The sequence below is a fragment of the Arachis ipaensis genome, chromosome B6 (assembly GCF_059453495.1).
Source record: "Arachis ipaensis isolate K30076 ecotype BB chromosome B6, ASM5945349v1, whole genome shotgun sequence".
NCBI lineage: Eukaryota > Viridiplantae > Streptophyta > Magnoliopsida > Fabales > Fabaceae > Arachis > Arachis ipaensis.
Window position 1 is genome coordinate 69814789 of NC_142441.1, and position 22497 is coordinate 69837285.

General features: G+C 32.3%; 3 protein-coding genes across 6 annotated transcripts in view; 2 read left to right on the top strand and 1 right to left on the bottom strand.

The window, feature by feature from the left end:
• Positions 1 to 3216: 3216 nt before the first annotated feature.
• Positions 3217 to 22497, top strand: part of LOC107613098 (G-type lectin S-receptor-like serine/threonine-protein kinase At4g27290) — a 37756-nt gene continuing 18475 nt past the window's right edge. Inside the window, exon 1 of one of the 3 annotated variants that reach the window (XM_016314951.3) lies at positions 3217 to 3591. The gene's annotated coding sequence lies outside the window, so the exon portion shown is untranslated. Of the gene's footprint in view, positions 3592 to 16962; positions 17472 to 22497 lie in introns of those variants that run through there. The other 2 variants (XM_088490064.1, XM_088490065.1) reach the window with 2 other exon arrangements.
• Positions 3760 to 7336, top strand: LOC107613100 (G-type lectin S-receptor-like serine/threonine-protein kinase At4g27290). Its single transcript, XM_016314952.3, has 7 exons — positions 3760 to 5102; positions 5244 to 5354; positions 5711 to 5853; positions 5947 to 6157; positions 6256 to 6493; positions 6604 to 6754; positions 6837 to 7336. Exons 1-7 carry the CDS (start codon positions 3827 to 3829, stop codon positions 7143 to 7145), a joined length of 2439 nt encoding a protein of 812 aa, XP_016170438.1. The 5' UTR covers positions 3760 to 3826; the 3' UTR covers positions 7146 to 7336.
• LOC148561252 (G-type lectin S-receptor-like serine/threonine-protein kinase At4g27290) lies at positions 10202 to 17579 on the bottom strand. 2 transcript variants are annotated; one of them, XM_088490067.1, is made up of 9 exons: positions 17272 to 17579; positions 17044 to 17206; positions 12358 to 13558; positions 12143 to 12256; positions 11808 to 11953; positions 11495 to 11705; positions 11129 to 11366; positions 10896 to 11046; positions 10202 to 10819 (listed from the first exon to the last, which is right to left on the bottom strand). In XM_088490067.1, exons 3-9 carry the CDS (start codon positions 13541 to 13543, stop codon positions 10514 to 10516), a joined length of 2352 nt encoding a protein of 783 aa, XP_088346193.1. In that variant the 5' UTR covers positions 13544 to 13558; positions 17044 to 17206; positions 17272 to 17579; the 3' UTR covers positions 10202 to 10513. The 2 variants fall into 2 exon arrangements, with proteins under 2 accessions (XP_088346193.1, XP_088346192.1); XM_088490066.1 differs by lacking the exons at positions 17044 to 17206; positions 17272 to 17579 and having other exon boundaries at positions 12358 to 13770.

Below are 22497 nucleotides of genomic sequence, written 5' to 3' on the forward strand. Positions count from 1 at the left end.
TGACTATACTGGGAAGAGAGGTTGTGTGGGAGGGCAGTAGATGGCGATGACGTTGGCGCCCCAACTATGGTTAAAATAAGGACCAATTACAATGTGACACATAATGAAGGGTAACTTACATGTTATTTTAGAAGGGGTTGGGTAGCATTCACCATTTTTTAATTATTTAATAATAAAAGTTGTTAAAAAATTATTTTATCTAACAATTATATTAAAAGTTTTATTAAAAAACCATCCATATTTATTTTTTTGGACCAAATTTAAGTGCTTATTCTAACTTTTTTTAATACAAAATTTAACAAACTATACAAAGATAATGTACTTTACAAGTTGATTCCACAACATATTTAATATAAAAATAATTATATTATACATAATTAATCACTAATATAAAATATATTAAAATATAAATATAAATTAAATTTTATATATTAATAATTGATTTAAATAGCTAATTTTACCGTAAGAATAGTATTTTTTATACAAAAATTTTCTACTTTTTAGTAGATAAGTGGATAATCTATTAGAAATGGGGCTTCACTTGTACAGTTGTACTCACTTGTTCCCGCGACGGAGACGAACGGTAACAATGGTTCTCTGTTTGCGAGGTTTTGGTGCACCCACGGCCCCTTCTATCGAATTTCAAAGAGTCAAGTCTGCAGTAACTTTCTTTTATATAAGATGAAAACTCAGCTGAAGTGAAATTGATAATTGATTAAGAATTATTAGATGATAATTTAGTTAACATATTAATAATTTTCAATTATTAACTTCATATAAAATAGCTGATTTTCTACCCTTATGTAAAGTTCTCTATTGCATCACTTAGGAGAAATTAGTTATAATTCAAGGGACCATGCCAAAATGTGAGTGTATAGAGTAGAATGAATAATTGAAGCACTAATTGTTATATTTTGCTTTCTTCTTTCCTGAAATTTTATGGATTTGTTAACATTCTCGGTAGGTTTATGTCATGTATTTCTTTGATTTCATTGATTTGTAGGGATTAAATTTTCTCTAAGAGTATGTTTGGCTGGAGGTAAAATAGGGATGGTATTTTTTATGGTCAAGTTTGATATGTAAATTTAGGCATCTGAGTTCATGCAATATTGATTTTCAGCAAAAATGCCGAAGAATGAAAGGCATCTATTGTTACACAATATCAAATTAACCATGCAACCAAACATATCTCCATCATATTAGCCTTATCTACTGAAGGTATTGGCTTTCTGTTGCTTCCTCCGTCACCAATAGTGGCAGCAGATGGACCACGTTGTGCGCAGTGGCGGAACTTGAAACAAAATTTTGGGGGGCAGATAGAGGATAATTGTCAATATACTTTTGATATGGACCCATTCTCGTTTAATCTCATCTCTCTGGTTTGGGTGATATTGCCAATTTAAAGTCGTTTTTCAGGATCTCGATCCAAAAAATTAAGGTCAAACTCATCAGATGTAATTTTTTGAACTTTTAAAGGTTGTATTTCACTTTTTTCGTGATTCACTAAAGTAGAAGAACTATCTACGGGTGTTGATATTGTAAAAGTTATATGTTCTCCTTCTTAAATATTAGCCATTCTTTAATTTTTCATTATTATTTTATATAAAATTTGAATATATATCCTGTAAAATATGTAAAGAAGAAGTTAGAAGGACAAATATTAAAATTTATAATATTTATTGAATTTTTTTTATCAATTTATACAAATATAATAATATTAATACTTATTGAATATTCTATTATTTTTTATCATATAAAAAATTAAATTAAATAAACAGTAAAATATAAAATAATATTAAATTAAATAAATAAAAAATATCTAATTTTTTATATTTGAATTTAAAGATAGAGGGAGTGTTGCTTATTGAACTTATTAGGTACTTTAAGTCATAATAATGTATTTAAGTCAATTGAACTATTTTTTATTTTTTGAAAAAATACTAGTAATTTTTTTTATAAAAAGTTTGGAAGGGTCATGACCCCCCTTGTCTGAACTAAGCTCCGCCCTGGTTGTACGAGACTACGAGCTCTGTTGGTACATCCATCCAAGAGGTGAGCTTGAAACTCTCTTGGTTGCATTTTCTGGGATATGTTTTTTACTTTTTTTCAAGATTTCATTAACCATTTATCAGAAGTCACACATTGTTTTGGATATTGTCATAAACGTTTGACAATCCTCACCTTTTGAGCTAGTCTTTTAGGTTAAATCTTGGCTCAATCAATTCCAGTACCACTTATTTCAGGTGTATTTTCAGAATAGGAATGACAAAACTTTTCGAGACACGGAAATTTCTGTGGGACGGTCTTAAATGAAAATCTAACTGTGGGGAATTTTTTTTCGCAGGATGGGGACGGGGCAAAATTCTACCGAGGCAGGCATGGGACCCGAGCGGGAATCTCTGCCACATTCTCGCTAATCTCCAAAATTCATAAATTTACTTAATTGTTTTTAATAGTTTATTTTTCATATATGTTTTTAGTCCTTTTACATGCCATATATATATATATATATATATAGTGAGAGACCCAAAATTCTTAATCCTCATTTGCATAAACCTTCTTTAATTCATAGATCCCTAGCATCGTCCATACTGCAACCACCTCCTCGGCACTCTCCCATCTCACCGCATTGCCACCTCTCACCGTTCTATCACCCTCACTACGTTGTTCTCTATATTTGTGGCGTTTCTTTCCACAATTCTGTCATTGTGTCGATTCTCCTTTCTACTGCGTCCCCCACCTCATCCATTGTGCTCTGACTCGCTGTGGCGTCTTCCACTGCGTCATTTTAAAAGAATTCACCATCTTGTCGTTTAGACTTTTTGTATAAAATTTTGTTGTTTTTATATAGGATAAATACTTTTAACTCTATTTCTATGAAAATTAATAATTAGTCAAAAAGATGGAGAATGAGATCCCATGAAAAATGGGACCTATGAGAAATAGGAATGGGGAGCAATATTACCCCACAGTGGAAAACGGGAACGGGGACGGGGAGCAAATCTGGGGGCGGGGATGGGAGTAGAGAGTCATCCCCGCCCGGGTCCCTGACATCCCTACTCCAGAACCTATATTTTCGATTGGCTTCTGAAGGGAATATCTGCTGTATGTTTCAACCATGTGGTTATAATTGTGGAGGTATCATCACCTAGACCAAGGATTAAACTTTGATCAAATTGTACGCTCGGTCAAATTGTACTCGAATTGAACTCGTAGTTTATCTTGTTGTTGAAATTCATGTTAATTCTGTTTTTAATGGAACTTTTGCATTTTGGAAGTTGCTTGGACACTAACAGTAGTAGCTCATTTGGTTTCATATTTATTCTTCTATTTTATCATGGATACATTTTTGGTATTGCTGTCTAGCGTCTACCATAGTTGATTTATATGTTTGTGCAATCTTGATTAGTGTCTTTCATGTTGAATGATGAATATAATCTTCTTGGGCCCTAAATGCATTAAAATATAGAACTGTGGTGTATTTGTTTCGTCTCATACCTTGAGTCACACATATGTTCCACAATTAGGTGGTGTGTGGAATTTATCACTTGTGATCTCACATTGCATCCAATGGTGGAAGATGTATATCAGGTTGGTTCCCTAGTTATCTACCCTTTAATCAGTGCATTAGAAAAGTCATGAGCAACAAAAGTCAAGCTAGCAATAGGGACGTGCCATATGTGTTTACTTTTAAGTTGAAAGTTGCACTGAGAATTTAAAATAAATAAATAAATAAAATTTTTATTTAAGATTGAGACATTTAGCTTTGTTTCATATCATCAATATCCAAATTCAATCAATGAAGTACCTCTGAAGCTGTTATGCAATGGCCATTCTTTCTTTCATAGTGATTCTTGCTTACCTACTTTCTTCTTCCCTTGCCATAGAACTTGATTATATTCATGTTTCCAAGTCCCTCAGTGATGGCATGACCTTAGTGTCTCAAGGTGGAACCTTTGAACTCGGTTTCTTCAGCCCTGGTAAATCACAGAACCGTTACTTGGGGATTTGGTACAAGAAAATCCCAGTTCAGACAGTTGTTTGGGTTGCCAATCGGGCTAACCCCATTAATGGTTCCTCGGGAATATTAACATTGAACAGCACAGGCAATCTTGTGCTCAAAGAAAATGAAACTATTATTTGGAACACAGCCTCTCAAAAACAAGCAAAGAATCCAGTGTTAGAGCTCTTGGACGGTGGAAATCTTGTGCTAAGAAATGATGGAGATTCAAATCCAAAGGCCTATCTGTGGCAAAGCTTCGACTATCCATGCGATACACAATTGCCGGGGATGAAGACAGGAAGGGACCTGCAAAATGATTTTGATTGGCGAGTAACTTCTTGGAAGAGTCCAGATGATCCATCCCCTGGAGACCTTTCTTATGGTCTAGTACTAAGTGATTATGCTGAGTTTTCCATTATGAATGGAACGAAAAAGTTCTGTCGGATTGGACCTTGGAATGGCCTATACTTTGGGGGAGTCCCAAATATGAAGTATGAGTATATTTATGAACTCAGTTATGTCACCAACAAGGACGAGATATTCTACAGCTTTAGCACCAAGATTGATTCTCTCATCACAAGAGTTGTAATAAACCAAACAAGCGAACATGTTCTTACTCAATACGTCTGGGATGACAAAGTTCAGCATTGGAAACTTTTTGGATCACTTCCAGCTGATGTCTGTGATTATTATGGCTGCTGTGGAGCCTTTGGTTATTGCAGTGCAGCAGACACACATGTGTGCCAATGTTTGAAAGGGTTCAGTCCAAAGTCACCAAAAGCATGGAACTTATCCATCTGGACTCAAGGATGTATCCGCAATGAACCACTAAGTTGCAATGTCACAAGCAGTGATGGTTTTCTCAAATATACCGGCTTCAAAGAACCTGATACTCAACACACCAGGTTGTTTGAGAATATCACTTTAGAGGACTGTGAAGTTTTGTGCTTGAAGAATTGCTCTTGTATGGCTTATGCTAATTCTGACATAAGAGAAGGGGGCAGAGGATGTGTCATGTGGTTTGGTGATTTGATCGACCTAAAACTGCTTCAAGGCGGGAAACAAAGTCTATATATCAGAATGCCTGCTTCTGAGCTAGGTATGGAATGAAGTTGCATTTCTTGTTAATGCTTCCATCATTCATCTCATTTCAGGTTGCTTCACATTCTACAAAGCTCAAAATTACACTTTCATTTGGGATTTAACTGTGTTTTATGTGCCATGAATTTCAACCATGAAGAAATTTCAAGATCACATAAGAAAAAAGTGATAATTTCTGCTACCATTGCTGCAACTTGTGGGATGCTTCTACTTTGTTATGTCATATACAAAGTCCGACGGAACATTGCTGGTAACTACTGTCTTTTCTCTCACATTATCTCCAAAAGCCAACACTTTCTATATATGTATTCTATTGCTGAATTGAAATTTTGTTTGAATATAGCTAGTTCTCAGAAAACAATCTTGGTGTAATGATGGCAATGAATTTGAGGCTAGAGCTTTAGCAGCTTGAGATTGAAGAAAGTGAAATCACTATATAGATTTTCCAACTCCCTCTCTTGCATGTAATCCTCCATGTCCTCCCCACAAACCCAGAAAACCAAAAAAAGCAGAAAAAAAAAGAAAATGTTGCTGATTATCTTAAAACTTATAATTTTTAAGTTAATATAATATTGCTGTATATCTTTTCTTTCTCTTGCTTCCCAGAAAAGTCAAAAGCAGAATACTTTGAAGGATATGTAAACGACACAGATCTACCAATGTTTGATCTACTAATGATTAGTAATACCACTGATAACTTCTCGCTGAATAGCAAGATTGGACAAGGTGGTTTTGGAACTGTATATAAGGTAATTCGGTCTATGAATAGTTGGTTGCAAAGAAACAAGTAGAGGAATTTGACATTATTAAGAACATCTACTTACATAAATGTGATAAATCAGGGGAAATTAGCAGATGGGCAAGAAATTGCTGTCAAGAGACTTTCACAGAGTTCTGGCCAAGGAATGACGGAATTTCTAACTGAAGTGAAGCTTATTGCAAAGCTTCAGCATCGAAATTTAGTAAAACTTCTTGGTTGCTGCATTCGAGGACAAGAAAAGTTGTTAGTTTATGAATACATGGTTAATGGCAGCCTAGACAACTTCATTTTTGGTGTGTGATTCAAGAAAGCTTAGATCAGACCTAAATTTGGCTAAGATTACCACTTGAATATTCATTATTAATTAACAAATTTGTTTTTCTAAACATAGATCGAATGAAAAGCAAGTTGCTGGAGTGGCCTCAACGCTTCCTCATAATATTTGGAGTTGCTAGGGGACTTCTATATTTACACCATGATTCAAGATTGAGAATTATCCACAGAGATCTCAAATTAAGTAACGTTTTACTTGATGATAAGTTAAATCCTAAAATATCAGACTTTGGAATTGCTAGAGCTTTTGGAGTTGATCAGACTCATGGAAACACAAATAGAGTTATTGGGACTTAGTGAGTATCTATGTAACTTTATAGTATCCCCCCCCCCCCCCTCTCTCTCTCTCTCTTATTTTCGTTATAATATGCGATATGAATACACTTGTTTTCATGGTTTCATGCAGTGGATACATGGCACCAGAGTATGCTATCAATGGGCTATTTTCAGTAAAATCCGACGTCTTCAGCTTTGGCGTAATATTGATGGAGATTATAAGTGGGAACAGAAATAGAGCGCTTTGTCATGCAAATGAGACTCTTAATCTTGTTGGCTATGTAAGCAAGCAATCAAATAGTTGTTTTATTCAACAAAGATGTTGCAAATATTCTGAAGTTTTTTTCATCTTATATGATATAGGCTTGGATGCTTTGGAAAGAGGACAGACCTTTGGAGCTGATTGATCCAAACATTAAGGAGTCGTGTGTCGTGGCAGAAGTATTGCGGTGCATCCATGTAAGTCTCTTATGTGTGCAACAACACCCGGAAGATCGGCCAACAATGGCCTCAGTACTTGTCATGTTAGGAAGTAAGATGGATTTAGTTGAGCCTAAAGAGCCTGGCTTCTTTTCCTGCAAGCTCCCCACTGAAGTGAATTCACACTCAGATCAACATAACATCATCACTTTAAATGATGAATTAACTATTACCTCATTAGATGGTCGGTGAAATCACTTTGTTAGCTACACTAATTGCATGAGTGTGTCGTTTTCTTACAATTTGGCTTTCATAGATTAGTTTATTTTTCTAGGTTCTGCTTTGGTGTTGTGTACTTTATTTGCAAATAACTTTTCAACTGAAGAGCACATTGCGCAGATGCCAATCTTGCTCTGCAATATGATGACCACTTGGGCTACTTAGATATCAGGATTTCTATAATTCATCATGTTAGAATTTATGACACTCATTCAAGAATAAATATCAAAGAGTAAATGGTTAAAATTGTCTTTAAAAGATCTTTTGTTCTCCAAAGTAGTCCCAAAATTTTTTTTAATAGAATTCATCTTTCAAAGATTAAGTTAGTCACATTAGTCATTTCATTATTTTCTTTACTGATGGTATTAAAATTTACTATATGACATGTTAAGTGATATTACACTGACTATATCGCATACTTCATACTTCTTAGTCCTAATTAGTAAATTAGCTACTAACATGATAAATTTATGCAATTAGATCAAATCAACTTTAAATTAAGGAAGATCGTGTGGCATGAAAATCTCTCAATTTGGAGTTGATTTGATCTAATTTTATAAAGTTATTATGTTAATAGACAATTAGGACGATATCACTTAACGTATCATATCAACAAATTTTAACACCATGAACAATGAAAGAGACAGAAGAACTAACGTGACTAATTTCAAATTTTTGGTGGACGAATTTAATTAAAAAAAGAGAGCCAATTTGAAGATCTTTCATAAAAATACGAAATGTATAATGAGGGGTGCTTATTTATCGACAAAAAATATAATTTAATCATATAATATCAAACTAAAATAAATATAAAATTAATACGAGATATATCTAGATATTATATTAATCAATTATTCTAGATATACATTAAAATTAATCATTAATATAAAATACATGTTAGAATATAAAATAAACATTAAAAATAAGTTAAACAACATATATATTTATATACAAATACATAATGATTGAATTTGGTTACACATAATATTTTTGTATATTAACATATAATATTTTAAATATATTCTAATATCTTTCTTCAAATTCATATGACAACTTGAATTTGTAACTTATTAAAAAAAAGCGGAATAAGAAAATTAAAATAGTGTAAAACAAAATTATAAAAAATTTTGAACTATTGCGAGCTCATGATGCAGACAGAACTCCAGGAATTTAGAGTGCGGACAAAACTACAAGGACTTGGGTGTAGAGAAAACTGCAGAAACTCGGAATGCATTTGGAGCCGCAAAACCTTAAGAAACGTGATGCAGACGGAACTGCCAAAACTCGGAGTGCAAAGTGCAAACAAAACCGTAGGAGCTTAGAATGTAAGGTTTATTGTTGTAATTGAAAACTAAGAAAGAAAAGTAAAAATATTTTTATAAAAGAATTTGGAGCGAAAATTCAAAGAAGATATTATAGTTTTAATACCATGTTAGAATTTACGAAAATAATTAAAGAATAAATATCAAATGCTATTTACATGAAATGTACAATGGTTTATTTATAGGCCAAGAAAATTTTGTAGTTTACTTTTGATACTTCATAAAAAATTCTTAGCTCATTAACACATTTGAACATATGTTAGTTGGTATATTATTGAAACTATTAAATTATACAAAAATATTATGTATATATCAAAAAATTATCAAATTAGTCATTATATGTTTGTATATAAATACATGTATTATTTAGTTTATTTTTAATGTTATTTTATATTTTAATATGTATTCTATACACATGACTAATTTGTTGATTGATATATAACATAGTTATAAATCATCAAAATACTTTTTGAGATATCATGATAACATGGTTTCCACATATTTCATTTGTAAATGAGTATGTAAAAAAATTGTTACTTTTTTTCAGTGGCGGAGCTTAACTAGGGCAATGGGGTCATGCTCCCCAAATATTTTATAAAAAAGTTAGCAGTAGTTTTTCAAAAATTAAAGAGTAGTTCAGTTGGTTGAAATACTTTATTATAATTTAAAGTATCTATATTCAATTTCTATCTCATGTTTTTATTGCATAATAATTTTTAGAGTGGGCTTTTATTGGCTTCACAACACATCTAACAAAAAAAAAAGTTATCTAAAAAAAATCTGCTTTGTTTTTATTTAAAATTAGGTATTTCTTATTTATTTAATTTAATATTATTTTATATATTACTGTTTATTTAATTTAATTTTTTATATGATAAAAAATATTAGAATATTCAACAAGTATTGATATTATTGTATTTGTATAAATTGATAAAAAAATCAATAAATATTATAAATTTTAATATTTATCTTTCTAATTTTTTTTACATATTTTACAGGATATATATTTAAATTTTTATACAAAATAATGATGAAAAATCAAAGAATTGATGATTTTTTAAGAGGAAGACTAATATTCAAAAAAGAGAACATATAACTTCTAAAATATCAACACCTATAAATAATTATTTTACTTTAATAAATCACGAAGAAAGTGAGATACAACTTTCAAAAATTCAAAGAGTTGCATCAGATGAGTTTGACCTTAAATTTTTGGCCCCCAAAATTTTGTTTCAAGCTCTGCCACTGTTTATTTCGTTTTTAGTATAAATGGGACATGCTATACCTTTTTTGTTTACTTTACACTATAAACAAATTATGTAATACAATATAAAAATGTAATTTGTTCCCAAAATACATATATTAGTTAAATAGTTAATATTTGATTTAAGCACATTATTTATTTATTTATTTATTTTTCTTTCCATACTGACTACTGAGTCCAACATCCAATTTCAAAGTAAACACATTTGGCGCATGTTACTGTTGCTATCTTGACTCTTTGTTCCTCATTACTTTTCTATGCTTTCTGATTACATCATAAGGAAAAAAAGAAATGCAAATATTGGTGGTGTTGTACGTTGCTAATATAAGTGAGAAAATTTAGAATTTAAGCAAGAGATGATCTAAGCCTTTTTATGAGAGAAGGAAAAATCAATATCTAGAACACTACCTAGTGTATAATCTAGCAGTACAATTCCTATCTTAGTTAACTAAGGGAGTTAATATCAATTATATACAAATATTATGAAAGGGAATCATTATTTCTTATTCTAAAATTCATGATAAAATATTAGATGTTTTGTGAAACTACATATAGAGAAGGGAAAATACTCTAAACAACAATAATAGAGTCTTATCTCACTAGGGAATAAAAAACACATGTTTGTAGCTTTAACGATTATCATATTGTGCAACAGGATAAACAGTTGCTTCAAATATTCAGTTACTAAAACTAATCCAGCAATGGAAAATGTCTAACCATGAGTTCATGTGATATGTGCAGCAGACTCATTGATTTCACCGGCCATCTAATGAGGTAACGGTTAATTCATCATTTGTAGATACTTCACATTGATGTGGCTGCGAATTCGCTTCGATAGAGACCCACTTGGGAAAGAAGCCAGGCTCTTTAGGCTCATCTAAATCCATCTCACTTGCTAACATGAGAAGCACAGAAGCCATTGTAGGCCTATCTTCAGGGTATTGTTGTACACACAACAGACTCACATGGATGCAACGCATTACTTCTGAGATTATACATGACTCCTTTATAGTTGAATCTATCAACTCTAAAGCCTTCTCCTCTTTCCATAGTCTCCAAGCCTACATCACAAACATGAAAACCTTCAGAAAAATTTATTGCACATTTGAGTAATATAACAATTATCTTAGTGCTTACATAACCAATGAGATTGAGAGTCTGATTTGCATGGCAAAGAGCTCTATTTTTGGTCCCACATATAATCTCCATCATAAGTATGCCAAAGCTAAAGACATCCGATTTTATAGAATACAATCCATCTATAGCATACTCTGGTGCCATGTATCCACTGTATGAAAGCATTAAAACAATGATTAAGTTGAGAAAAGATAAATAAATAAAATGTTATGAAATTAGAAAGAGACACTCACTAAGTCCCAACGACTCTATTTGTGTTTCCTTCAGTTTGATCTCCTCCAAAAGTTCTGGCCGTTCCAAAATCTGATATTTTTGGATTTAATTTGTCATCGAGTAAAACGTTACTTGCTTTGAGATCTCTATGGATAATCCTCAATCTTGAATCTTGATGAAGATATAAGAGTCCCCTAGTAAGTCCAAATATTATGCCCAAGCGTTGAGGCCAATCCAACAACTTACTTTTTGTTTGATCTATATTTCGAAAAAACAATTCTGTTAATAAAATATCAAATATTGAAGTTTCATAAGCTGCTTACTATACTGTAATGAAAACTAGAAAACAGAATTTATCTAATTTAACTTTTTTTGATATTACATACCAAAGATGAAGGTGTCCAGGCTACCATTAACCACATATTCATAAACTAACAAAATTTCTTCTCCTTGAATGCAGCAACCAAGAAGTTTTACTAGATTACGGTGCTGAAGTTTCGCAATTAGCTTTACTTCAGTTATGAATTCAGTCATTCCTTGTGTAGAGCTATGTGAGAGTCTTTTCACAGCAATTTCAAGTCCATCTGCTAATCTTCCCTGCCCAATTACATTTTTATAAGTAGATCATGATCTTTACAATGTTAAATGTTCTCTACTTGTTCAAGGCTCAACCTAGTAAGTATTCAAAGATTGAATTACCTTATAAACAGGTCCAAAACCACCTTGTCCAATCTTGTTATTCAACGAGAACTTTTGGGTGGCAGTAGTAATTGTTAGTAGATCAAACAGTGGTAGATCCGCATCATTTACGTACCCTTCCATATATCCTTCTATCTTTGATTTTTCTAGGAACGCAAAGAAATGTAAAATCCATTCAGATATTGTTATTATATTTCTAAACAAAAGGAATTTCAGAATACTGTAGTTCTTGATAATTAGCAGTATTTCAACAAATTTCCAATTTAAAAACTTATATAGAAATTTGCTGCCATTTAGAGATAATAGGAATATAGGATTGAAAAGAAAGTAGTTACCAATATTGTTCCTTCGGAGTCTGTATATAACGTAAACACAAAGTAGAAGTGTTGCAGAAGATGCAGCAATGGTGCTAGCAATTATCACTTTTTGCTTGTGCCGATGTTGAAGTCCTTCATGGTTGAAATTCATCAAACATGTAAACAAAAATGAAAGATACAATAATAAGAAGAATGGAAGAATCTATAAAGCAAGATGCACTTTTGTCCCTTACCTGATTCCAAAGCAGGCATTCGAATGTACAGATCCTGTCCACCAGATTGAAACAGTTTGATGTCAATTAGATCACCGAACCACATGGCGCAGCCACTGCCTCCTCCTCTTATGTCTGAATTGGCATAAGCCATACAAGAGCAGTTCTTCAAACACAGATTTCTGCATTCATCTAAATTAATATTCTCATGCAGCTTAGTATGCTGAGTATCCGGCACTTTCAAGCCTGTGTATTTGACAAAACCATCAGTGCTTGTGACATTATTGCAGCTTAATGGTTTGTCGCGAATGCATCCTTGTGAGGAGTTGTTTGAGTTCCATGCTTCTGGTGACTTAGGACTGAACCCTTTAAAGCATTGGCAGACATGCTTTGATTCTGCTACACTGCAATAACTAAAGGCTCCACAAAGGTCATATTTATCACACACATCAACTGGCTTTGATCCAAAACTTTTCCAATTCTGAAGATCGTCATCCCATATATACTGCGTAAGAGATTGACTTGTTTGGCTTATTAAAGCTCTTGTAATGATAGAATCAACCTTGGTGTTATAACTATAGGATATCTCATCCTTGTTTGTGACAAAAGTGACTTCAAAAACATATGTAAAGGACAGATCTGGGAATCCACTGAAGTAAAGGCCATTCCAAGGTCCAGCCCGATATACTTTTTGCGTGCCATTCATCATGTAATAGACTGGATAATCACTGAGAGCTAAACCAAGAGAGAAGTCTCCAGGGGATGGATCATTTGGACTCTTCCAACAAGTTATGCGCCAATCCAAACCATTTCGGAGGTCCCTTCCTAACTTCATCGTTGGCAAGTATGTATCTGAAGGATAATCAAAGCTTTGCCACAAATAGGCCTTTGGATTTGATTCCCCTTCATTTCTTAACACAAGATTGCCACTGTCCAAGAGCTTCAATACCGGATTCTTTGCTTGTTTTTGAGAGATTGTGCTCCAAAAAGTAATCTCAGTGCCATTTTCTGTGAGTAAAAGATTGCCTGTGCTGTTAACTGTTAAAATTCCTGAGAAATCAATGATGGGGTTGGCCCTATTGGCAACCCAAACAACTGTCTGAATTGGAATATTCTTGTACCAAATTCCCAAGTAACGCTTGTGTGAAGAATTACCAGGGCTGAAGAAACCAAGTTCAAATTTTCCACCTTGTGACACTAAGGTCATGCCATCACTGAGGGACTGAGAAACATGAAGAGAATCAAGTTCTATGGCAAGAGAAGAAGAATAAAGCATGTATGCAAGCATCACTGTGAAAGAAGGAATGCCCATTGAATATCAGCTTTTGACTTACTTCATTGTTTGGATACTGATGATATGCAAGGAAGCTAATTTTGTCTCAAAGCATAAACACATAGTAAGTCAAGATGATTTGAGACATGGAAATGGACACATTGGCCACATAGGAAGGAGAAAAAGTGTTAATTAGGAACATATCTATTATAACTGTCATTTCAACAAGATTAAAAAACAACAACAAAGCCTAATGTGAGGGTGGCTACATGGATCAAACGAAACAATTGCCTCCTGTTATATATTATGTTTATCACAAGATTATTTGCACATAAATCTCACTTGACCACTTTATGTAGATCTTTTCAGGTCTTACTTTTGTTAGTGTTGCAAGTGTGAGGAGTGTCGAAGTTAGTCCCACATCAAAGAAAACAGGGAAGAGTGAGGAGTTTATAAGATGAGAGACCCATTAACGTAACATTTTAAGATTTTGAGTTGGATGTGGTGTATTCTCATCTTATATTTTCTTTTTATGTGTCCAATCTTTCTAAACCGTCCAGCCGCCATGTATGACAGAAAAATATAGTGAATTTACATGAAACATCAATGACCAGAGAATTGCCACTCAATTTTGATATTGTTACTTTAAATAATGCACAATTATTCATATTAAACTATTCTTTCACATTAGCCCATGAGAATAATAAAGAAATTTCGCGACTCACAAATTCAGCTCAAAAATAAATAAATTCAGTTATAATTTTAGTCTTTATTATTTTATCTTTTCTTTATTTGTTCTTATCTTATATTTATTTACTTTTATCTTTTATAGGCTAATATTCTATATATATTTAATTTTAGTTCATAGTTTACAATTCAATTCAATCAATCAACATATAATAAAAGTTCTTCATCTTTTTTTTTTATTCTTTCACAATTTTATCAATTCATCAATGAGATAAATATAAACATTAAAGCACATTTAAGTGAACAAACTCTAGTTATAGTGTGTTATTTTAATAAAACAATTAAAAGGATTGTGGATTTTTTTAAATAAAAAAAATTAGATCTTGTGCAGTTGATGTCTATAGTCTATACTCTTTACAAAAAGATAATATCGAAATTAGAAGCAACAATACAGCATGAGAAACTAGATGCAGATCCATACTGTTAGAAAAATAAAATAAAATAAATCAGCATGAAATTCGACAGAAGCAGAAAAGCAGAATTTTCCAACTTGAAAAGTCAAAACACGTCCTTTTTTTTGGTGTCTTAAGGTCAAAACACATTTAAACCAATTTGTTCCATATTTAAGTCTTCAATTTATGTATTAGGGTAAGTTTGGATTAACTTAAAAAAAAATATTTTTTTTATTTTTATTTATTTTTAATTCTCTTATTAATACTTAAGTGACAACTTGAGTTAAATTAGGATATTATATTCTCTTTTTAATACTTATGACTAAGACCTGCACAATGAATAAAGAGTCAAATTAATTATATTATATATATAATATAGATTTAGAATATTATATTGTTTAGGAATAGATTAAATAATATGTAAGTCAACATTAAACTTGAAAGCTAATTTGTAAAAAATATTTAAATAATTCTAATAAAAACTAAATGATCCTAATATATTCTGACATTAGCAAGTCATTCTAACATGCATTGATGATATTGTGCAGAACTACTCGATCTGATGCTGTCAAGGAAAGCATTACTTTTTTACTTGTGATTCTGTCTGCAATATGTTTGGTATTATTGTTGTAATGGTGTGAGTTCATGTATAATATATGTATATATAATTATTATTCTAGTGGAGTAAAACCAAGCTAACAATAAGTGGTGGTTCTTTCTGAATGACACTTCTTTTCTTTCTTGGTAGGTACTCTAATTTGTTACACTCTGCTACTTAATTATGTGAGTGGTAACTTCCAATATTGTAGGGTGTTGATGATGAACATAATGTTCTGCTTGAGATGAAGGGATGGAATAGCATGCAATTATCCTTTCATGTTATAATTATATAAATGTGAGCATCTCATATTGTTAGTGTATTTAAATATAACGAGTTATTTGAGCCTTGATATAATAGTAAGATTATTGTCCTGTGACGAGTACTATTTGAGCCTTGATATTGAATTTTTCTTTGCTCTTAAAAGTTTGTTTGAGATCATACAAGTGTTATTAATTTCGTCCCTAACTCATGTCTTGCTTAAATTCTGAATTTTGTCACTTATATTAGCAACTTACAAGAATAAAACCAAATTTGCATTGTTCTTCTTTTTTTTTTTTGTTTTTTTTTGCACTTCCTTTTTTTTTATTTCTTTCCTAGTTATCTATAATGAAATCACAGAGCATCAAAGTAATCATGAACAAAGAGTCAAGCTACCAACAGGAACGTAAGGCCAAATGTGTTTACTTTTAAATTGGATGTTGGATTGAGTATGGAAATAAAAAAAAAGGAAGTTGGATTGAGAATTAAAACAAACAAATAAATAAACAATATGTGTTTAAATTCATGGCAAATTAAACAAAAAAACATAATATTTTGGAATGGTCAGAATTCTTGGAGGAAATCAAACCAAAGAAATACAAACAGAGTCATTGATACTCGTTGATAATAAATAATTGATTTTTATTCCAACAAAAATTGCATAAAAAATTTTTGTTTGCTTCTTTCAATTTCTAAAGGGACAAAAATACAAATGTGTTTGTTATAGATGCAATTCAACACTTAGGTATTTCACACACTTACAAAAAGTTGATAAAGTACTTGTTAGTTATTATTAAATTGTTAAAAAAATATTTTTTTAATAATTTTTTAGTATATATAAAAAATTTAAAAACTAAAGTTCATATATTTTTTTAAAATATCTTTTCACTTAAAAAAAACGTTTTTAACATGATAAATAAACAAAAAATATTTTTATACTATTATACTCAAATGTAATTGTTAAACAAAAAATTTTTTTACATAAAATATTTAAATATAAAATTATTTTTATTTTTTTAAAAAATCTTATTAAAAAACTATTTAAAAAAAAGATTCTTTCCAAAAAATTCAAACAAATCAAAACCAAGAATTGCACTCCGTAAAACTTAGGAAAATAATATTTATATTATTATTTTATTCATCTCACATGTACATTTTTTCTTTAATGATATAAAAGATAATTTTTTTTTAATTTTTTACGAATGGTTTTTATAGTAAACATTTAAATTAATTTTAAAAAATTTTAGATCTAATTATTTTATAAAATATTCATATTAAAAATTTTATTAAAATTATAATCTATGTCTGATAAAAATAATTCTTATAACAGAGAAAGGTCATCAACCTGCCTCATAGAGAGGTGTAAGGTGAAATTTAAAGGAGTCTCTAGAGCCTGAAAATTTTACATAAAATAAAAAATTTGATTTGGAGAGCACTTGGTGAGAAATTGTCAGTACTGAATCTCCTTCACAAAAGATTTCCAGCCACCTCACCTCTCTGTTCTAGTTGCAAATTGTCTCCAACGATGTCAACGAGCCAGAGAAGTTTGGAGCTCTTCAACTCCTTCGTTTGGAACTCTTTGCAATCATAAGCTGAAACCTGTGGAAAGCTAGGAATGAAGAAATATTTGAAGGGATAAAGAGGAGTGTGCAAGAGATTCTTACCAACAACTCGAAGGAGAGCGTCACCGAAGCAGCGTATAAAGCCCTAATTCCTCTTTTGAGGTTTCACTTGTTCCCGCGACGAAGACGAACGGTAACAAGGGTTCTCTGTTTAACACAATGACGGTTAGGATTCGGTTTGCGAGGTTTGAGTGCACCCACCGCCCCTTCTATCGATGGAGGCTCTCTCGAATTCCAAAGAGGCAAGTCAGTAGTAACTTTCCCTTATGTAAAGTTCTCTATTGCATCAATTAGGGGAAATTAGTTATAATTCAAGGGACCATGTATAAAATGTGTGTATCTGGAATAGTGAATGAATTATTGAAGCACTAAGTTTTATTTATCTTTTGCTTTCTTCTTTCCTGAAATTTTATGTGTTGGTTAACATTCTCGGTATTATTATTATTATTATTATTTGTAACGATTAAATTTTTCTAAGAGTATGTTGGGTTGGAGGTAGAATAGGGGGTGATATTTTTTATGGTTAAGTTTGATGTGTAAATTTGGGCATCTGAGTTCATGCAATATTGATTCTCTTGGTGACTGAATCTGGGTAGTACTGGTATAAGGAGCTAAGATCTCAAGAATCAAGGTTTATCGCTTGGAGCAAAGATCCAATGACGAATAGCATAGGCACAACTACAGTTGTCTACACTCTCATTGAAAGCCAGTCAAACAATCGGCCACTTTTCTTCAACGGGAAGAACTATGTCTACTGAAAAGAAAGGATAAGGATCTTCATCCAATCTATTGACTACAACATATGAAAAATTGTTGTGAGCAGTCTCAAGATCCCAACAAAAATAAGTGTTGAATGGAGTGGTGACTCCAAAAGAAAAAGCTGAATGGAATGAAGACGATAAGAAGAAGATGGAGCTAAATACTAAAGCCATCAACCTTTTTCACTGTGCTATCAGCTTTGAAGAGTACCGAAAAATGTCTAGATACAAGAGAGCTAAAGAAATCTGGAAAAAACTCCAGGTTACACATGAAGGCACTAAACAAGTCAAAGAGACGAGGATTGATATGCTACGAAAAGAGTACGAGATGTTTAACATGAAGGATGGAGAAAGCATTGATGAAGCGTTTGAGAGATTCTGAATCATAATCAACAACTTTGATGTTATGGGTACAAACTACTCAGAACAAATCTTGGTGAGAAAACTCTTTAGAAGCCTCACAAAAGAATGGAAAACCACTGCCACTGTCCTAACCGAGAGCAACAACCTAAGTCCCATAACCTATAATGAGTTGAGAGGAAAACTCCTTGCCTATGAAACCACACACGCAAACCCGGACTCAAAGAAAAAGGGAATAACCCTCAAGTCAAAAGTAGAACCCAAAGAGAGTGAGTCTAGTGATGGTATTTCAGATGATGAGCTCATGTTTTTTGTTAAAAGATTTAGAAGAATGATGAATAATAAGAGCAAGTACAAGGGTTCAAGTTCAACGGAACACAAGATGGATTTGAACAAAGTGACGTGTCATCATTGTAAGGAGGCTGGACACTTCAAGCTAAACTATCCAAAACTCAAGAAGGAGGACAAAGGAAAGAAAGAAAGGAAAAGAGTGCTCATGGCAGATTGGGAGGATCTTGAGAACGACTCAAATGAAGAAGAAGAATCTGAAGGTGAAGATAAAGATTGCTTCATGGCTGAAAACAACAATCTTGATGGGGTAAATTATTATGATTTGACTATTGATGATTTATATGCTATTATTGATGATCTCACTCTGAACACATCAAAATTGTTAGATAAATACAATAAGTGCAGATTTGAAAAAGATGTCTTGAAAGCTGAAAATGATTTTTTTAAAAGAAAAGGTGAAAGAAACTGAATGTGCTTTGGACATTATTGAAGAAAACAGATTTCTAAAATATGAACTTGATAAATTAAAAAGAAAGCACATTATGGATCCTTCTCAAGAGTTAATTGCTGAAAATGAAAGATTAAATGACATGATTAAAAGGGTGAATGGTAATTTAGCAAAATTTGCTCAAAGTTCTAGTAACTTAGACAAATTATTTGCAAGTCAAAGACCATTATTTGAAAAATCTGGTTTAGATTATGTAACCAGGAAAAGTGCAATTTTTAATGTTTTCTCTATAAAATTTGTGGCCTCTTCATCAAATACTAAAACCACATCTAACAATTCTGGTATTGGGTATGTTCCCATACTTGAGGAGAAGTTTGATGAAGCTGACACAAATGAAATTGAGCATTGCTCAAAATCTGAAACCACTTCAAATAGGCCAGGTCTGGGATATGCTTCGAATAAGGAGGTTGTTTTCGAAAATCTACCTTTTTTACAACAAAATCTCATATTCGAAGAGTCCAAATGTTTCAAAAAATTCTGGTTGGAACAACGTTGCAAAGAGGAACAATTTCAACAAAAATCAGTTTGTCAAAAGAAAAGCACATCTCCCAAAAATCAGAAAATTTCAATCATTTAATCATTTCCAGCATGGTAGCTCATCTCAATTTCAGCAACATGCAGCAGAAAATCATTGTTTCAATTGCAAAAAATTTGGTCATTCATATTCACAATGCTTCATTAAAAAAAGAATTGTTGAAAATAAAATTTACAATGTTGTGTGTGATTTCAATGCACTTGGGCAACCAAGATGGATTAACTTCAAAGGATCCAAATTAATTTGGATACCTAAGGCTACTTGAAACTCTTCATGCAGATTTGCCTAGCATCCAAGAACAAAAAGGATATGTGGTACATGGATAGTGGATGCTCAAGGCACATGACTGGAAGGTCAACTTACTTCATCAAACTAAACAAGTATGATGGAGGTTTTGTGACCTTTAGAGATGATGGTAAAGGTAAAATTATTGCTGTTGGAAAAAAGTAGGTAATAAGCAATCTACTTTCATTGATGATGTATTTTTGGTATATGGTTTGAAGTACAATCTTTTGAGTATAAGTCAGCTGTGTGATTTAAGATATTTATTGACTTTCAAAAGACTTGAATGCTGTGTTGTAAATGAAAAGACTAATGAAGTGATTTTTGTTGCCAAGAATTTTAATAATGTGTATGGACTTACCCTTGATGAACTAAAGGATCAAAATGTAGCTTGTTTTTATTCTAAAGATTCTGAAAAGTGGCTATGGCACAAGAGATTAGGTTATGCAAGTATGTTTCAAATAAACAAACTTGTAAAGAAAGGGTTAGTAAGAGGTCTTCCTTTGATAAGGTTTGACAAAGACATCACTTGTGATACTTGTAAAATTGGAAAACAAAAAAAAAGTTCATTTAAACCAAAGGAAGACATCTCTACTAAAAGGTCACTTGAATTACTACATATTGATTTGTTTGGTCTAACAAGAACTCAAAGCCTAGGTGGTAAACATTATGGTTTAGTGATTGTGGATGACTATTCTAGATTTGGTTGGGTTTTATTTCTTGCACACAAAAATGAAGCTTTTTCGGCCTTTGAAATTTTTTTCAAGAAAATTCAAAATAAAAAGGATTTAAAGATCTCTTCTATAAAAAGTGATCATGGAACTGAATTTGAAAATAATCTATTTGAATCCTTTTGTGAAGAATTTGGAATATCTTACAACTTCTCTTGTCCAAGGACACCACAACAAAATTGTGTTGTGGAAAGAAGAAATAGAAGCATACAAGAGATGACAAGAGCTATGCTTTGTGAGAGTAATGTTCCAAAATTTCTTTGGGCTGAAGTGGTTAGCACGGCTTGCCACAATTTGAATAGAACAATCATAAGAAAATTTTTGAAGAAACCCCCTTATGAAATTTGAAAAGGTTACCTACCAAACTTAGACTACTTGCACATCTTTGGATGCAAATGTTTTGTTTTAAATAACAAGGATAATTTGGGTAAATTTGATCCAAAGGCGTATGAATGTTTGTTTGTAGGATATTCCACAACTAGTAAAGCATATAGAGTTTATCATCAAGATGCTAGGATTATTGAAGAATCCATACATGTTACATTTTGTGATTCTAACCTAGTGCAAAGTATGTTGGAAGATTGTGATGTAGGAAATCAAGTTCAAAAGGACAATGAAACTGCTCAAAATCATGAAAATGAAAATTCTGGACAAGGTGAACCAGAAACTGCAACTGCTGAAAATTTAAGAGACAATTCCATTTTGTCTCATGAATCTGAAGGAGATTCTGAAACCAGTAGTACCCAGATTCCCTTGGTGATTGAATCTGCCACAAAATCCACCAGACCTCGTGAATGGAGATTTTTGAAGAATTATCCTGAGAAATTTGTTATTGGAGACGTCTCTCATGGGGTTAGAACTCGGTCCTCAACTAAAAAGGTAAATGAAGAGACAAACATTGTCCTTCTCTCTCAAATGGAGCCTCAGAATATCAAAGATGCCCTTAGTGACCCCTCTTGGGTAAAAGCGATGGAGGATGAGCTTCTTGAGTTTGAGAAGAACCAAGTGTGGACTTTGGTTCCAAGGCCAAATGGAAAGAAAGTGACCGGCACCAAGTGGATTTTTCCGAATAAGTTAGGAGAAGATGGCAGCATTGCAAGAAACAAAGCAAGGCTAGCGGTACAAGAATATGATCAAGAAGAAGGAATAGACTTTGATGAATCCTTTGCCCCTATTGCCTGAATAGAAGCCATAAGACTTCTCTTAGCTTATTCTGCATTTTGTGGTTTTAAATTATATCAAATGGATGTGAAATGTGCATTTTTGAATGGTGTGATAGATAGAGAAGTGTATGTGGAGCAGCCACCTGGTTTTGAAAATAAAGAGCATCCTAACTATGTTTTCAAATTATCAAAGGCGCTCTATGTTTTAAGACAAGCTCCTAGAGTTTGGTATGAGAGACTTAGCTATTTTCTTTTGAAAAATGGCTTTCAAAGAGGTACCACTGACACAACTCTATTTATCAAGAATTTTAATGATTCTTTCATTCTAGTCCAAATATATGTTGATCACATTATTTTTAGATCAGCCAATGAATCCCTTTGTTCTGAATTTGGAAAACTCATGACAAGTGAATTTGACATGAGTATGATGGGTGAACTTAATTTTTTCCTTGGGCTGCAAATTAAACAAACTGAAAATGGTATTTTCATTCATCAAGAGAAGTATGCCAAGGAACTAGTTAGGAAATTTGGTATGGAAAATGCCAAACCCATGGAAACTCCCATGCACCCTAGTTCAAAATTAGATAAGGGAGAAACTGAGAAAGATGTAGATGAGATTAGGTATAGAGGAATGATTGGT

Coding starts and splice junctions, on each gene's coding strand:
- LOC107613100 (XM_016314952.3), top strand. CDS start 3,827: ATGGCCATTCTTTCTTTCATAGTGATTCTTGCTTACCTACTTTCTTCT. Junction 5,103..5,243: donor AATGCCTGCTTCTGAGCTAG/GTATGGAATGAA, acceptor TCAACCATGAAG/AAATTTCAAGATCACATAAG. Junction 6,755..6,836: donor CTCTTAATCTTGTTGGCTAT/GTAAGCAAGCAA, acceptor TATATGATATAG/GCTTGGATGCTTTGGAAAGA.
- LOC148561252 (XM_088490066.1), bottom strand. CDS start 13,648: ATGGGCATTCCTTCTTTCACAGTGATGCTTGCATACATGCTTTATTCT. Junction 12,257..12,357: donor AATGCCTGCTTTGGAATCAG/GTAAGGGACAAA, acceptor TCAACCATGAAG/GACTTCAACATCGGCACAAG. Junction 11,367..11,494: donor CCTGGACACCTTCATCTTTG/GTATGTAATATC, acceptor TTCGAAATATAG/ATCAAACAAAAAGTAAGTTG.